Source organism: Vidua chalybeata, chromosome 14 (genome assembly GCF_026979565.1).
Source record: "Vidua chalybeata isolate OUT-0048 chromosome 14, bVidCha1 merged haplotype, whole genome shotgun sequence".
In the NCBI taxonomy this organism is placed as follows: Eukaryota; Metazoa; Chordata; class Aves; order Passeriformes; family Viduidae; genus Vidua; species Vidua chalybeata.
In genome coordinates this window covers 14,395,759-14,412,142 of record NC_071543.1, presented here as the reverse complement: position 1 = coordinate 14,412,142, position 16,384 = coordinate 14,395,759, and the positions used below count along the sequence as shown (strand labels likewise).

The 16,384-nt window shown below is 52.3% G+C and overlaps 1 protein-coding gene and 1 long non-coding RNA gene across 2 annotated transcripts in view; one reads left to right on the top strand and one right to left on the bottom strand.

The window, feature by feature from the left end:
- Positions 1 to 1,402: 1,402 nt before the first annotated feature.
- On the bottom strand, positions 1,403 to 3,462 carry LOC128795398 (uncharacterized). The gene is made up of 2 exons (XR_008433515.1): positions 3,091 to 3,462; positions 1,403 to 1,610 (listed from the first exon to the last, which is right to left on the bottom strand). It is a non-coding gene; the product is annotated as an uncharacterized LOC128795398 (long non-coding RNA).
- Positions 3,463 to 6,250: 2,788 nt separating this feature from the next.
- The window catches only part of EFNB1 (ephrin B1), a 44,708-nt gene continuing 34,574 nt past the window's right edge, over positions 6,251 to 16,384 (top strand). Inside the window, exon 1 of the mRNA XM_053955681.1 lies at positions 6,251 to 6,452. Coding sequence (XP_053811656.1) covers positions 6,337 to 6,452 — 116 coding nt within the window. The 5' untranslated portion in view covers positions 6,251 to 6,336. The remainder of the gene's footprint in view (positions 6,453 to 16,384) is intronic.

Below are 16,384 nucleotides of genomic sequence, written 5' to 3'. Positions count from 1 at the left end.
AGCTCTGCACCAATGGATATATCGCTACCTCATATATATAGATATATATATATAAATTAAATATATATATATAACATATAAACGTATATAAAATAGAAATTTTTAATAAATTAAAATACAAACATTAATTTATCACGTGTAAATATATACAATCCATGTATACCCACATAAAAATATATACTAATACATATATAACCACATATCTATCTACAGAATTACATGGGTATATATATATATATATATATATATATATATATATATATAAATTAATATATATCGATAGATGTTTCTTTGCCCACCATACTCGTCTTGTAATTCCCCACTGTGCCATTCGGGGTTGCTCCTTCTCCAGCCAATTTGAGGCATTTTCCTGATATTTTCAACAATAATGGTCAAAGAGCTAAAGGCAGCTCCCTGGCACGTCTCACCCTTCGCCTTTGTTCTTGCAAGAATGAGCTGATTCACTTCTGGTGGGGTTTTTTAGGATGCATTGCTTGGTTTTCTGGGAATATCTGGATGTTCAGGATCCCCCTGTTGCCCTCTCTCCATGTTTAGGGTGGCACCAGCTGCCTGCCAGGGATTTTCCTTGAGGTTTTTGTTGTCCCTTCCCTCTCCCTTTGTCAGCCCTCAGCCGCGCTCTGCTCTTTCCCAGGGCACAGCCAAAGTCATGGATTTGCCGGAGATGGGGGATGATGTGTCCTGTCCCAGAGAGCAAAGGGAAGGCAGAGCCAGGAGGGAATTCAGCCTCTCTCACCCATTTCTGTGGCCTCATTCATTGAAGCCAATATTCCTCCCTTCCCAGAGGTCTGGAGGAAAGGGAGCTGCTCCAGTGAGGATGTTTAGGATTAAACCTCTACTCCAGTTCCATTAAAGCTCGTGATTAAAGTGCTGGACTCCAGACAATGCTTCCCTGACTTCCCAGCGCCGACAGCTGCTCCCCCAGCTCCCACTTTCCATCTCCAGCCCAACCCCTTTTCAGCCACCTTTGAATTTTTCCTTTTCTTGCAGGGTTTTATTATTTTTCTTTAATTTTTTTTTAAACCCCAAATCCATGAGTGGCCACTTCTGCAAGCGATAAAAATCTTATTCCCTGCCTTTGGATTTTTTTTTTTCCAGGCAATTGTGGCTTGCAACACCTTAATTATCGCGGCTCTGAAAACCGGTTAAAGATTTTAATACTTCCTTCCCCAGCCTATTATGCAGCGACTTCTCAGCCCCATAAAATGTTCCTCTGGAGCCCCATGGCCTCGTGCTGCTGCATTTCCCTGTTCTATCCTTTCCCCATGGATTAAACACTCCCAGCTCCCCCTTTCCCTCTCCCCTTGGGGCAGGTGGGAAGAGCCCGGATTTCCAGGTGGAAAATGGGGCTTTTTTAAAATTGAAATCCCATGACACAGCCAGCAAAAATGTTGCATCATTTTAATCAGGCAGCACATCTGCAGAAGGTGCAAGATTCCCGGAGCCTGAGCGCGGGAATGATGGGATAAATCAAGGGAAAGGCGAACCCTTGACATCACCTTCATTGCTGGTTTTGATGCTCTGATTTCTCTGCTTCCCTGGCACCCATCCTGCCTGGCTGTTATTCCATGGGTACAAGGCTTTTTGGATGTCTGAAAAAAAAATACAAGTTTTTTTTTTTTTTTTTTTTTTTTTTTTTTTTTTTTTTTTTTTTTTTTTAATAGAGATTTGGGTTAATCACGAATTTTGGTCCCATCTCTGCAGGGCTCCTTGGAAAAACACTTTCCAGGGAGAGGGGCTGTGCCTCTGCCAGGGTGTTGGGGATACACGTGCCAGCCCGGTGGGATCCCATCCCTTTCATCCTAGAAAACACTTAGGGGGAATATCTCCCTGGTCCCACGGTGCCTGTGGGATGAGAGGAGTTTATTCCCCACCGATGCTTTATTTAGGTGAGTTTTAAATAACTCCAGCGCTTTCCTGGGGGAACCATCCCCCGGATTTCTGCACTAAGCACTTTTTCCTGGTGTTCAGCCGAATTTCTCTTTTTCTCTTCTTTTCTTTTCTTTCTTTTTTTTTTTTTTTAACCTCTGTTTTATCCCATTTCTCTCTCTTTTTATTTTTTTTTTCCCCAGCTCGGAAATTTCTCAGGTAATTTAAATGTGAAGTGGCTGTGGAATGCATTGGGCTGCAGCTCATCACTTGATGAGGGGCTGATTGGGCTCGGAGAGACTCTGCCAGCAGCGAGGGAGGTGGGAGAGCCGGGAATTTTGGGGATGACGCCGGGTGTCACCAGTCCAGTCCTTTTCGAATGGAGCAGGTAGGGGAAAATCACCCGGACCATCCCCAAAAATGTTTTAATGCGGTTTCTAGGTGAAGAGAGAGGAGAGGGAAGCCAAGAGTCCAGAATCCACACGGTATGGGAAGGGCACAGCAGGAATTGCAGGAAGGGGGAATGGACTGGGGACGGGGCAGCTCCTGGGCCCCAAAAAGGTGAGGAATTTGGGAATTCAACAATGTCTTTTCTTGTTCCTCACCATTTGCAGGTGAGGGAACACCAGAGTCCTGTGGGTGGCTCTTGGATCCCTCATGGAATGGGAGCCTGGAGCAGCACCCCAGGATGGAGCTGTGTGGGAGCTGAGTCCCCCAAAACTTGTAACATCCACATAGGAGTGTCCATGCCAGCCCTGGGAAAAGGGAAGGGAGGTGGAAATCCCAGGAACTCCTTATGGAAGCACAAGGATCATGCCCTGGGATTTTGGGCATGGATGGGGTGTGTGGTCCCCTGGATCTGCTCAGAGCCCCCTGGCTCTGGATCCCTTCCTTCTCCCACCTGGAGCCCAGCCCAGATCCCGGTGTCATGGGTGCACCTGAGGCAGGGAACCATTTCCCATTGAATTTATTGGGTTTTTTTTTATCCCTGAACCATCCAAGGAATCGCCCTGGTCGGTCACCACTGATTCCTTCCCATGGCTGGGTGGGAGAACCAGGTGCTCCACTTCCCTGGGCAGGTGTTTCCTGCTGGGACAACACCAGGAGGGCTGGGAAGGAGTTTTCCCATTCTCCCACCTCTCCAAGTGTCCCACTGCCCTGGCTGAGACCTGTTCCCGTTCCATGGGGCCTCTCCCACCTTACCAGTGTTTGGTTTGGTGTCGCTGACGCATTCCGGGGTGGGCAGAGGCCACAATCCGGGTTTTTCCTGGATTTTTTGCCAGGTGTGGCCGTGCTGTGGAGCTCTCCATAAATTGGTGACCTTTGGAAGCTCGTGCCTGGCTCGCCTGTGCCGGCCTCACCCGCTCCTTCCCCTCATCCCGAGGATCCACATCCCCCACAGCACCAAACGTCCCCGCTGGGGCGAGGCCACGGGCTCTGATGCCAGAGTGTTCCCAAAGTGATCCCGAAGGGATCCTGTGCCCTCCTGGCCGGGCAGGGCGGGGTTGGGCACAGGGGAGCCGTGGGGACATCGTCCTCCTCCTTTCCAAAGGATTCCCGGGCTCCCGAGCCCCACCTGAGCCTGAGCCGGGAGAGCGGCATCGCCATGGCAACGGGGCCTGATGTCATCGGCTGGGATGGAGGGGCAGGAGAGCGGGAACGGGCAGGGAACAGGCAGGGAACGGGCAGGGAATGGGCAGGGAACGGGCAGGGAACGGGCAGGGAATGGGCAGGGAACGGGCAGGGAACGGGCAGGGAGAGAGGGAACGGGCAGGGAACGGGCAGGGAACGGGCAGGGAATGGGCAGGGAATGGGCAGGGAACGGGCAGGGAATGGGCAGGGAATGGGCAGGGAGAGAGGGAATGGGCAGGGAACGGGCAGGGAATGGGCAGGGAACGGGCAGGGAATGGGCAGGGAATGGGCAGGGAATGGGCAGGGAATGGGCAGGGAATGGGCAGGGAACGGGCAGGGAATGGGCAGGGAACGGGCAGGGAGAGAGGGAATGGGCAGGGAACGGGCAGGGAATGGGCAGGGAATGGGCAGGGAATGGGCAGGGAATGGGCAGGGAACAGGCAGGGAATGGGCAGGGAATGTATAGGGAACGGGCAGGGATCCAAGGCCCCTCTCCAGGACCCAGCTGAGCACTCGAACATATTAAAAAATCACATTTTGGGATGGTTTTTCTCCTCGTCCCTCAGGTGTTTCCCTCTCCTTTGGATCAGGACGGCTCCAGGAGCCCAAATCCCGCTGCTCCCTGTGCCCAGGGAGCCCCACACCCCACGTGCCACCCCCAGCCTGGGGTTTCCATGGAACAGACAGAAAAATCACATTTAAAACCTTGGATTTTGAATCAATTTTATTAATATGGAGCCAATTTGACCCTGATTGAATAATTTTTTAATTATTTTCTCAATAGAAATGGAACTGACTCTGCCATTTTTTAGAATTTTCGAGCTTTAATTTGAATTATTTGAATAAAAACTGAAGGGACTCGGCGGGGTTTTTGGTTTATTTTTGTACTCTAAAGTGACTTTTTTGTTTGTTTTTCAATTTTCTCAACACAAATGAAGGTGACGCCAAAATTTGTTGGTTTATTTTTGTAACAGAAAGGAACTGACTTGAGGGTTTTTTAAAAAATGTCCTTAATAAAAAGTGAGCAGACTCGGGAGGGGGTTTTATTTTATTTTGTTTTTATTTTATTAATAGAAATTAAACCAACTCCAAAGGGGTTTATTATTGTTCCTGTAATAGAAAGTGAAGTGACTCCAAAGATTTTCTTCATAGGAAGCAAATTAATTCTGGATTTTGGCTCCTCCCTCCTCATAGCCCCCCGAAAAAGAAAAAAAATCAAAAATTACAAAAACTCCAAAAAGTCCAGAACACATAAAAAATATTGCCACAGAAATAAAAAACCCACTTTAAATAAAATTTTTAAAAGAACCTCAAAATCCCTCAACAATAGAAGAAATTGTTAAAAAGTTAAAAAAAAAAAAAAGGAAGAAAAGCTCCAAATAATTCTGGAAATGAAAAAAAAAATTAAAAAAAGTTAAAAAAAAGTTCCAAAGACTTAAAAAATCAAGAAAACTTGGAAAAAAAATTAAATCTAAAAAAACTCTGAAAAACCATCCCAAATCTAAACAAAACCCTAAAAAACACCAAAGAAAAAAATAAAATTAATAAATCAAGAAGATTTTAGAAGCTTTAAAAAATGCAAAAACCTCAAAAAATAGAAAACCTTGAAACCTTGGAAGAATTAAAAAGAAAATAAAGAATGGCAAAACCATCAAATTACTAAAAAAAAAAAAATAAGAAAACTGAAAAACGACATTAAAAAAGTTTAAAGAATCAAAAATTGGGGGAAAAAATTTAAAACCCTCTGAAAAGGTAAAAAAATCCCTCCAAATCTTAAAAAGAACTGGTAAAAGAAAAAATATTTTACAATGCTTAAAAAAGTTCAAAAGTTTCAAAAAAGTCTTTAAATAGTCAAAAAAAAGTCAGCAATGACTTTAAAATCCCTCAAAAAAAAATAAAATAATTGAGAAATCTTTTAAAAAATAGAAAAAAAGTTTAAAAAACTTAAAAACGCTCAAAAAAAAATCCCAAAAATGTAAAATATTTTAAAAAACCCTCGAAAAAAGCCCTAAAATATTGAAAGATCTTTAAAAATCCCTTCGAAAGAAGTAAAAATATTTAAAAATCTTTCCGAGACCCTCCAAAACGTCAAAGAAGTGAAATTAAAAAAAAAAAAAAAAAAAAAGGGAAAAAACGACCATAACCTTTGAAAAACCCTCGAAAAAATAAAATAAAAAATAGAAAAATTTGGGGTTTTTTTTAATAAAAAATGAAAATACCCTCCAATCCTCTGGAAAAACCGTCCCAGCCCGGGGAATCCCCTGGAGACCCCTCCCAATCCCGGGATTTATTTGGAATATTTCGGTTCCGCCGCCGCTCCGGGCGGAGCCGGCGCCGTCCGCTGGGGGGCGCTGTAGGATCGCGGCTGAAAGGGAGGGCGAGGCCAAGCGCGGCGCGCACGGGGGGGGCTCACGGGGCTCGGCGGGGATGGGGACGGGCCGGTGCGGCGCCCAGAGCGGCGCTCCGCCAGCTCGTCCCCAGCGCTGTCGCCTCTTCACCTTCCCCCCGGTGACCCGGCAGCAACGGCCGGCAACGGGGGGGGGCAGAAAAAAAACCGAAAATCCTCCGCGCTCCCCTTAAGAACCCACAATGGGCGTGCCCTCCCGCAAGGCCCCCCCCTCTCCGCTCAGCCATTGGCCGCCCGTGCGGGCTGTCCGCGCCGCTGCCTGCGCGGAGGGGTAGAGCGGCTGCCGCGGCGGGCGGCGCCTCAGTCGGTGCGGGGCGGGCGGAGGCGGCGGGTGGGGAGCGGAGCGGGAGGAGGCGGCGGCGGAGCGTGATGGGCGCCTGACGCCCGGCCCGTCCCGCCGCCGAGGGACGATGGCGCGGCCCCGCGGCGGGCGGTGGCTGCTGGGTGTCCTGCTGGCCCTGTGCCGCCTCGCCGCGCCGCTCGCCAAGAGCCTGGAGCCGGTGTCGTGGAGCTCCGCGAACCCCAAGTACGTGCGGCGAGAGAAGGGGGGGGGTCGGGAGGGACGCGCCTCGCACCCCCCGCGGGGAAAAAGGCACCGAAACCGCGTTCTAAACGCGAATTTAGCGGAAACAGCGAGGTTTTTAAGGTAAAATCGCGCCTGGAGGCTGCGGGCGGCGGACGGAGCGACCCCCGGCTGAGGACGGACCCGCGGCGCCGCGCTGCTTTTCGTACCAAAAAAAAAAAAACAACCCCTTTCCTTTTTTTCCCCCCCGTTTTTAATTATGCTTTTACTTCTCGCAGCTTTTCCTCTCTTGAAATCCGTTTTTATTTTTGAAAACCACGTTTTGTTTCTTGAATTTTAATTTTTTTTTTTTCATTTTTCACGCCTCGGTTTTTTTTTTTTTTTTTTTTTTTTTTTCTTCCCGGATCGCCGCTTCCTTGCAGCGTTTGGATTTATTACCTTTTTTTTTAATTTTTTATTTTTGGGTTTTCTCATCCGAAATCAGCCGCGGAGGAAGGCGAGGGGATTCGTTCCGCCCCCACCTCGGACTGGGTCCGAACAAAGCGGGCGGTGGGGCTGCTCCGCCTGTACAGCCACCTAAATTCTATAAATTTATATATTTTTATATAAATCTGTGGATATGGACACGGCTGCCGTACAGGAACAATATGAAGGGCGAGGAGGAGGCGGAGGAATGGGGGGTGTTTGGTCGCCCCTACGCCGGGGCTGGTGGTCAGGATGGGTCGGTGGCCCTTGCTCAGCTTTATCTTGTAGATCATAGAACGTTTATTTATCTTACTTCTTTCTCCCTTAAAAAAATTCTTGCTTTTAGCCTGCTTTTTTTTTTTTTTTTTTTTTTTTTTTCCCACCGCACTTCTCAAGGGAAAAAATAACCCAAAAATAATCCAAAGAGTTTTTTGAGGGTTGGAAAGCACCGAAACAATTTGGACAACCTTCCTGCCTGGACACGTATTCCAAGCAAATGTTAATTTCCTTGGTTTCTTGGTGGGGATAAAGGAACTTTGCAGGCACACTTTGCCTGTCCCCGGCTCTGGAAGCGCCGGGACGGCGGCTCCGTCACTTCGTTCTCCTCGGTGTGTTTTTCCTTTCCTTTCTTTGGGAGTTGTGTCAGTTGGCTGGGAGCAGAGAGAACCTTTTCCCTCAGGAGTTGCCTCACTGAATTCGTGAGCTTGGTGAGGGGCAGGCAAATTGGTTCCAGAAAATAGAGTTTTTATTTGGGAAAAGGCAGCGAAGGTGGAGGCGGCTCCGGCTTGGTGGTGGAGGGTGCCGTGTCACCCCTCTTCCCTTCCTTATCCTGCCTTTTCCTCAAGCTGCTGAGGACTGGGAAGCTGGGAGGAGGCCGTGGCCATTGGCTGGCACAGGGGTGACGCTCCAGAACTTCCCACTGAGCCCTGGAGTGGTGGCCTTGGAGATGTCCCTCCCTGGGGTGTCCAGGGAGAGCTTGAGGGGTTCCTTGGTTTTCCCGAATTGGGAGCTTGGTGGTTTTCTGCTCCCGGTTTTTGGAGCTCAGCGGTTTCTGCCTTTGGTTCACGCCTAGTTCAGAGCTCAGAGGTTGTCTGGATTCGGTTTTCCCCCAGTTTGGATCTCGGTGGTTGCCCACTCTCAGTTCCCCCTGAATTCAGGGATTGGGGTTGTCCACCCTTGGTTTCCCCCAAATCAGAGATCTGAGTTTGTCTGCTTCCAGTTTTCTCCCAGTTTGGAGCTCACTGGTTACCCGCTCTGTTCTCCTCAAATTCAGATCTTGGTGTTTGTCTGCCCTGTTTTCCTCCTGTTTGGAGCTTGGTGCTTTTCCTTCCCCCAGTTTGGAGCCTGGTGCTTTGCCACCCTCAGTTCTACCCCGGTTTGGAGCTCAGTGGTTGTCCACTCTCCATTCTCTGGGAATTTGGAGTTTGGGGGTTGTCTGCTCTTGCTTGTCCGTGGATTTGGAGCTCAGAGGTTGTCTGTCCTGGACCCAGCTTTCTGGGAATGTGCCATCCCATGTGGGGCTGCTCCTGTGGGTGCTTCCCCATCCCTGTATCCCCACAGGGACAGGGGAGAGTGGAAAGCGCCCGAAACGTCGGCGTTTCCAGCCAGAAGTGGCTCTGCCGGGACATGTGTGGGCAAAACCCATGGAAGTGTTTTTGCCTCGGTGGAGACTTTCGGGGCCCGGCCGTGATCCCGTTCAGATCCCTCCAGTCTGTGCCCCTGCGGAGCAACCCCGGATCCTCGTGTCCGGGATCTGTCTTTGGGATCCGTCGCTTTCTTTCCCAGCTCCGAGCTCTGCCGGCTGCGTGGCATCGGGCAGAGCCTCCTCACGGCCGCTCCCAGCAAGCCCAGTTGAGGAAACCAGTCAGGGGATTGGTGTGCTGGGCAAAGTCCGGCTCCAGCTGCAGGAAGACTCTTGCTGTTGGTTGGATTGGGATTATCTTCCAGATAGATCCATAAAAACCCTTCGCCACTCTACTTGGGCTTCCAAGCCCCTTCCTGGGGCAAGGCTGGGGCTGTGCCAGCCCCCATCCCATTCTGCTGAGCTTTAACTCTTGTTTTTAGAGTAAAGAGAGCTAAAGCCTTTAAAAATAACACAGCTAAATGGAATTTTCCAACAGATCCGAGGAGTAAGCGTGGTGCTCCGGGCCCGGCCAGCCTCAGTGCGATTGCTGTAAATAAGGAAAATATTTTCCTGCCCTTTCTGGGCAGCTGGGAGCTGTGGGCTCCAGCTCCACCAGCGAGTCTGGGGCTCCTGGTGTTATCAGAGGGATGCTGATAACACATCTGATAGATGGAATGATTTCCTAATCGAGTTAAGTCAGGCTTAAGCTGTGTGCTGTGTTGGGAAGCCCAGCTCGGCTCCTGGGTGTGTGTCCCAAAGCCAGTGGTGAAATCATCACCCCATTCCCACTGTGAGGATACTGGGTCTTGAAAGGGAAAAAAATAGGCCTAGAAACGGTTTTGTTGGAAAAAGTGATAATTGTCTCAAACCTGTGCTTGGGATGAGCTCACCCTCTGAGTGAGCTTTCCCTGGGATGCCTGCAGAGCCCTTTGGAAGGGGGCTTGGAGAGGCAACATGGCTTTAATTTATTCCATCGTGTCCAGGGGGGGGCTTTGGGGAAAGTGCTTCTGGGATTTACTTGTCCCCTTTGCTGCGCAGGCCGGGGGCGGTGGGAGCGTGCTCTCCTTGGACAGCCGGGAATTGCCAGAGGAATTCTGGCTAAATCCTTTCTCAACTCCCTCGGCTGTAATTTGGGAGAAATATTGACCCTGGTGGGCTCCTGTACCGACCGTTAAAGGGAAACATTCCTAATAAAATATGGTTTGGAAAATTCATTTCAGGCTGGAATTCGCCTCCCCAGAAAGTATTTTAATAAGAAGGTGGGGGAAATGGGACACATCATCCACGCGGCTCCGGAGAATGCCTCCTTTTGCCTCTGCTTTTCCCTCTTCCCCTTCCAGAAAGTTTTGCTCAGTTCCAAACTTGTTAAAAACCAAATAAATGCATTTATTTAAGAAAAAAAAAAGGTGAGGGAAAGAGGGGAAAAAAAAAACCAGACAAAAGTCTAATCCTTCGTGGTATTTTTATTCTGCCTTTAATGACATGATGGTGTCCCATGGAATTCTGTCAGCGCTGGGGTTGAAGCCTGGCAGATCTTTGCCTCTTTTAATGCCGTTTTACGAGGGACAAAGTGCTTGCGGGAAGGCTGTTTCCGAGGGGAAGGGCTGGCCTGGAGCTCTGGAGCAGGGGGCTCGCACTTGTTGGAGCAGATGGAATGGAATTACGGGAGCCGTGGGCGCAGGAGGCGCTTCGCGATGTCAGGATTTAGGCAATAGGGAAAACTCGCTGCTTATTTTTAATTAAAAGTCGTTTCTGACTTGTGGAGACTCCCCCTTCCTGAGGCTGAGAGGTGGAGAATGGCTTTAAACTAAAAAGATGGGAAGTTTAGGTTGGATATTGGGAAGAAATTCTTGGCTGTGAGGGTGGGGAGGTCCTGCCACAGTTTGCCCAGAGAAGCTGTGCCTGCCCCATCCCTGAAAGTGTCCAAGGCCAGGTTGGACAAGGCTTGGAGCAACCTGGGCTAGTGGAAGGTGTCCCTGCCCGTGGCAGGGGATGGGGCTGCATGGGCTTTAAGGTCCCCTCCCAACCTAAACCATTCCAGGATATATGATTCTGTGTTCCCATCAAGAATCCTGTGGCCCCTGTGTGCACCTTGGCCTTTCCAGGGCTTTGCTTCATCTCCGAAGGCTGGTTTGGGCAAAGCAAGCCTGGGCAGCCTGCTTTCCAGCTGGAGTTTCCTTTGGAAGAGGGGGGACCCTTTGCTGGGTGCCAGGCCTTTGGGAGCCCTCCCAGCTCCTGCTCCCCACAAGGCAGAACCCTCCCCGTGCCCAGCCCACGTTTCGGCAGAGGCGTTCTCCCTCTGCCTGTGCCAGGGGGAAAGGAGCACCCAGGGCTCCTTGCGGGTCGTTTGGGAATGATTTCATTAACTTAAATTAAAAAAAAAGGGAAGGCAGGGCTGCGGCTCTTGCAGTAGCCGGGTAAATACCGCTGGATTCCATAAAATGGATTTAACTGCTTCCTTTAAAAGAAAAAAAGAGCCGTGATGGGGTGGCTGATTGATTGTAAAAGGAGCCGGAGCTTTCTCTGGAGCAAAACAGCTGCTGCAGCTCCTTGGATGTGCCTGGCAGTGAGGCTGGATGGGGCTTCCATGCCAGTTCTGACCGGGAAGGGCTGGCAGGGGCTGCTTTCCTCCACTGCACCTGAGCTCCTGTGTCGCTTCGGGGTTTAAGCTGTTCCCTGGAATCCTTATCCCAAAACAGGCTGTATGTGGCAGGGTGGGATGTGCCTGTGCCCTTGGTGGTGCGGCCAGGTGGGCTGCGGGTCTCTCTGAGCAGCTTCACGAGATGTTTAGGGGGTCCCCCAAACAGCTTCACTGGGGGCTCAGGGGTCCCCCCGAGCCCTGTCCATGTTTTTAGGGATCATGGGAGGTCGCAAAGAGCTGGAGTGCACGAGTAGTCCCTTGCATGACGTCTTTCAGGAGCTGTTTGGATTGTCCCCTGTAAACCTGAGGCTTAGCAGTGGGGATGATCCCTTGTTTCCCTGTAGGATTTGTATGTCCCAGCTTCCCCCCAGCTTTCCCGTAGCTTTGTGCTCACTGTCCCTGTGGCAGTGCACCCTGTCCTTGGCACAGCAGCGGCCACACTGCTGGGAAGCCTGTCTGCCCAAGGAGCACTGGACTCCAGTGGGAAAACATCTTGGAGCGATCAGTAGCACATGCTACTTGGAGTCTGGCAGCTGGAATAGGGTGGGGAGAAACAAAGCTGATTCCGTTCTGTCTCTAATTAATGATTGCTGGGATCAGGGAGCAGGAGCAGGACTCGCTCAGCGCTATCGCGGCGTCACATCTGGGCAGGAATGCGCGGCCTGGGCTGTGGGGCTTTTGTTGTGCAGGGCTGAGGGAGAGCCCAGCTCCTTGCTGCTGTTTTCCAAGGCTTTTCCCCTTCCCATCCTTTGCTCTGGGTCGGCTGGTGTGGCAGAGAATCCTGCTCCGGAGAGCAGGAGGGATGGTGGTGCTGCTTGTGGAGAGGGTTGGTGCAGTCCCGGCATCCTTCAGGAGGGGTTTTCTTGCCCCTTGTGGGTTGTCTCCTGCTTGGTCACCAGCTCATGTCTGTGCCGGAGCTTCGGGGTCCCATCTGTGGTTGAACCCTGCTGATCTGCTCAGGGCAATGCTGGAACCTCCGGATTGCATCTCCAGCTGGGGCATCAGAGCTCAGCTCATGCCGGAGCCTTGGGATCCTGTCTCTGGTTGGAGCAGTGGTGCTGGGCTCATGGAGTCTCAGGATCCCATCCCTGGTTGGAGCCCCAGTGCTCTGCTCACAGCTGAGCCTTGGAGTCCTGGCACTCCTGGCTCCCCCAGCCTGTCCAGACTTGGTCCCAGAGGAGTCGGACAAGCCAGGGCTAAACGTCCTGCTCGGTGAGGCTGGATTTGTGCACAGTGGGGTTTTCCTGGCCCCTGCCCTTCCGTGGAGCAGGTTCTGCTGGAGCTGGAGTGGAGGCTGCGGGTGATCCCCAGAGTGCGGCTCGGGGGCCTCCAGTCCCTCCTCGTTGGAGGATGAGGGGACAGGTTTGGGGGGTTCCTCGTGGTGTTCCAGTGAGCAGTGGCTTCTCTGTGAGCTCTCCCTGCCGGAGCCCCTGGGCGGGATCCGAGCCGGTTCAGGTGCCGGCGTGGCAGTGCCGCCCCGGCCGAGCTGAGCTGAGCAGCTGCACTTCAAAAATGCCAGCTATTTATAACCCTGGCTCGCCTGCTCGGGAATAACCTTTTCCTACCCGCAGCCGGCCCTTCCCAGGTGGGCTGCTTGCCCTTTCTGAGGCCATGGGACCAGGCTTTTCCAGGGGGGGCTGTGTGAGGGTAGAGCCAGGGATTTGGTTGGTGTCCAGCCATGAGCTCCCCTTGGAGTTTTTCAAAGGCTCTATCCCTCTGTGGTGCTGTGCCTGCACAGATCCACGTGTGCCGCGTCTGCTGGGGCTGGGCTGTGGTGAGAAGCCTGCAGTCACCTGGTTTAACATGGATTGGCTCTTGCTGGTTCCAGTGTGGAGGTGGCAGGCTGGGATACTTGGGAGACAGCACACAAGCTGTCCCAGCTCCTTCTGTCCCAGCACCTTCAGGCCGGAGTTTAGGAAGTTCAAAGCCCTGGGGTGGGTGCCCTCCCTAGTTGGGGGTCCTGGCTGGTGTTGGTGGCACCCAGGCTTGCGTCACTGCTGGAGATGGGACAGGAACATCCCACTTTGCAGCAATCCCTTTCGTTGCCCCTGGCATCCTACCAGGATGAGCCCAGCCCTGTGTACCAGCTGCCCTGCCTGGCTTTTGCCATCCCACCTCTTCCAAGTAGATACTTTGGGAAAAGCAAAGTGCCTTTTCATGGCTTATGAGCTATAAACCCCCTTACACCCATTCCAGAGTGTGTCCATGTTTTCCTTCTCATTAGGCTGGGCAGCGTCTGCGGTTGCTCACGCAGGGCTGAGGCTTGGCGCCGTCTCCTCTTTGCCACCGATTTTTCCCTTTTAATGGGTTTCTGAAACGTGGGAGCACGGCCTGGTGTGCGGGTTGGCAGGCAGGGCTGGCAGCCTCGGGATGTGGAGGGACGCAGGGATGTGCTGGTGCCGGGCTCCGCGCTCTTTGTCTGGGCTTGCTGTAGTATCGCAGCCAAACGCGAGAGGGAGGGACGCAGCCCCCTACTCCCATTGGGATTTCGGGGGGCAAAGTCTCAGTGGGGTTTGGAAGAGGAATGGGCACAAAGGCGCCCCCCATTAAGGCAGGGTGGCCGGTGTTCCTGTGCGGGGGGTCGGGCGGCTCCCGATGTCGGCAGGGATGCCGTCGTGCCCTGCCTGCGGCCGGCCGGGAGCATATGGAAAGGATCTGGGTGTAATATCCCGGGCTGCTCCGCGGCTTTGCTGAAGAGGCCACTTCAGCAGGGGACGCGGCGTGGTTAGTCCTCCCAGCTGACACATCCCAGGCCTTCCTCCGACTTGAAAGAGCTTGAGTTCGCCTTTGAATCTGAGGATTTATAGCCCTTTTAGGCCTCTCCAATAAAAGCACTGCTCCCTCCTCAGACAGAGCCCACCGTCTCCCTCCTCCGGGCTCATTATCCCGGGGATTTGTGTTGCTTGCACTCGCTCTGTTGTTCGCTACTGCCGCTTTCTTCAGATGTGTGGCCGAGAACTTCAGAGCAGAAAAGCCGAGCTGGAGTGGCTGCGGGGCCCGGCCTCGCTCCAGGTTGGAGCAACTATGGATCCACATCCAGTGGTGTTCCCAGAGAGATCCCTTATCTGCTGATGATCCCCTGCAGTTGGGGAGCAGCAGTTCCTCTTTGTTCCCTGTGTTCCTCAAGGATTGTGAGGAAACCAGGATGAGCTCCCGTTGCATGGAGAGCTTCAAGCAAGTGTCTGTTCTATGTGTCCATCCCATCTTCCTCATCCTGGCACATATGGACACTGGAGCACCCTCAGCTCCACAGATTTCTGCTTTCTAGAGGCCCCTCAAGCCTCAGACTGTTTAAAGGGAGGCTTAGGAAAGAGGCCAGAGAAACGACATAATAATTATTGTATTACAAATTGTTTCCTTTAATGGGCCCTGTCGGATCGCTCAGTCTGCTAAACACATTGTGCCCTCCCCCAGCCCCTTCCCACAGCTCCAGCCTCCCCTTGAAACCCTGGCCTGCCAGAAAATTCCTCCTGGTGAGGAGCCACCTGGTGAGGGGTGGTGGGATGAAGGATGAGGCTGCGTGTGCATCCACCTGCTCCCTCAATTCTCCACTTGCGAGGGGAGATGGGCTGGCTCCATTTTCGAGTGAGGATCCTCTCCTTGCAGGTCTCTGCCTATTCCCCATGCTCCGGAGTTTTGTACTGCTCTGAATGTTGCATATTCCAAGGGCTTTTGTCTGGTGGCAACCCAGCTGATTCTTGGGGCTCATGGACATTGACTCATAAACCTCTTGCTGTGCAAGGGCTCCCTCCCTCCTGTTCTTTCCTGGCGTTCCGGTGTGTGCTGGCAGAGGCTCCCAGGCAGCTTTTTGGCAGCTCCCAGCCCCGAGGGCTGCGGGGTGTAAGCAGAGGAGCCACCAGCGGCTCTGTGAATTTTTTCGTTGTCCCCCAAAGAATGAACGTGTTGGAATTGGGCAGCAGGTTACGTTTCTTCAAGGCCAGGCAGCAAATATGTTTTAAATTTGGCAGCCGACAGCGGAGAACGGGTGGGAGAAATTTTCCAGGTATTGCATTACACTTTCCCCTGAAAGGGCTCTGCTTTGGGGCTGGGGATTAAAGGGAGGAGAGGAGGGGGACCCCCTCCCTTTCACGTACTCACAGCCCCACTCTGAGGGTGCTGGGACTGGGATGCCCTCCCTGGGTGCTGCCTATCTGGGTGATGCCCGCCCCGGGTGATGCCCATCCCGGCTGAGTCAGGCCCTGCTCGGGGCAGAGCTGCGCTGCGGGGGATGATCAGGATTAATTTTTGGGCTGCCTCCCTCTGGGTGCGATGGGAAATTTCCAGCGTGCTCTGGGCACCGCCCCGGCCTGCCAGGCTCTGCCTGGCCCCCCTCCCCTCCTCTCCTCTCCTCTCCTCTCCTGTCCTCCTGTGATGTCTTTAATAAGCCCTTTATGCAAGAGCAGACCTGGGATCCACTCCCAGCATGGACCTGGGGCTTGGCCAATTAGTCAATTATTTCAAAAGAAGAAATTAAAAAAAAAAAAAAAAAAAAAGATGAAGTGTTATTTTTGTAAGGGAAGGTCTGGCCCATGGCTCAGCCAGCAGCCCCTCTCCTGTGGGAAGAGCTGGGGTGGGGGAAGATGGGGAATCTCTGCACAGCCCCTCCTTCAGTGACCACAGCCTGCAGTTGCTGAATTCCCTGTGTCTCTCTCGTGTCCCCCCATGTCACCAGGCCAGGGAGCTGCCCCTCACACCAAGCAAGGGAGGGGGTCTTGTCAGCTGCCTGTGCCCCCTGCTCCAGGCTGTCCCTCCCAGCCTGTCCCTTGTCCCTAGGCAGTCAGGTGGGTGGTCCATAAGTGTCCATCCCTGCCGGAGCTGGCACTGGTGCATCCCATTGTTCCCAGCTTCCTTCGCAGCATGTGAGGAGGAGGAGGAGGAGAAGGAGATGCTTCCCCAGGAGGTGGGAAAGGCTGTCCCAGTGCCACTGGGGATGCACAGCCCCCTTCCCTCTCACTGAGCCAAGGAGGCCTGGCTGGATTGGGGTTTCAGGAAGGCGCTTGGAGGTGTGAAGGGCTGGAGGCAGCTGGAATTTCCCCTTCAGCTGTGTTTGGGTTTAAGATTTGTATTATTCTTCTTTCATGGAAATTTTGTGAGGCCGAGATCTGGCTGTGCATCCCAGCTGGTTTGTGTCCCCTTTTTCCTGCAACCCCCTTTCCCTGTGCCCCCCTTCCCCTGCCCCCCATTAGCAGTGCCTGGGCTCAACTA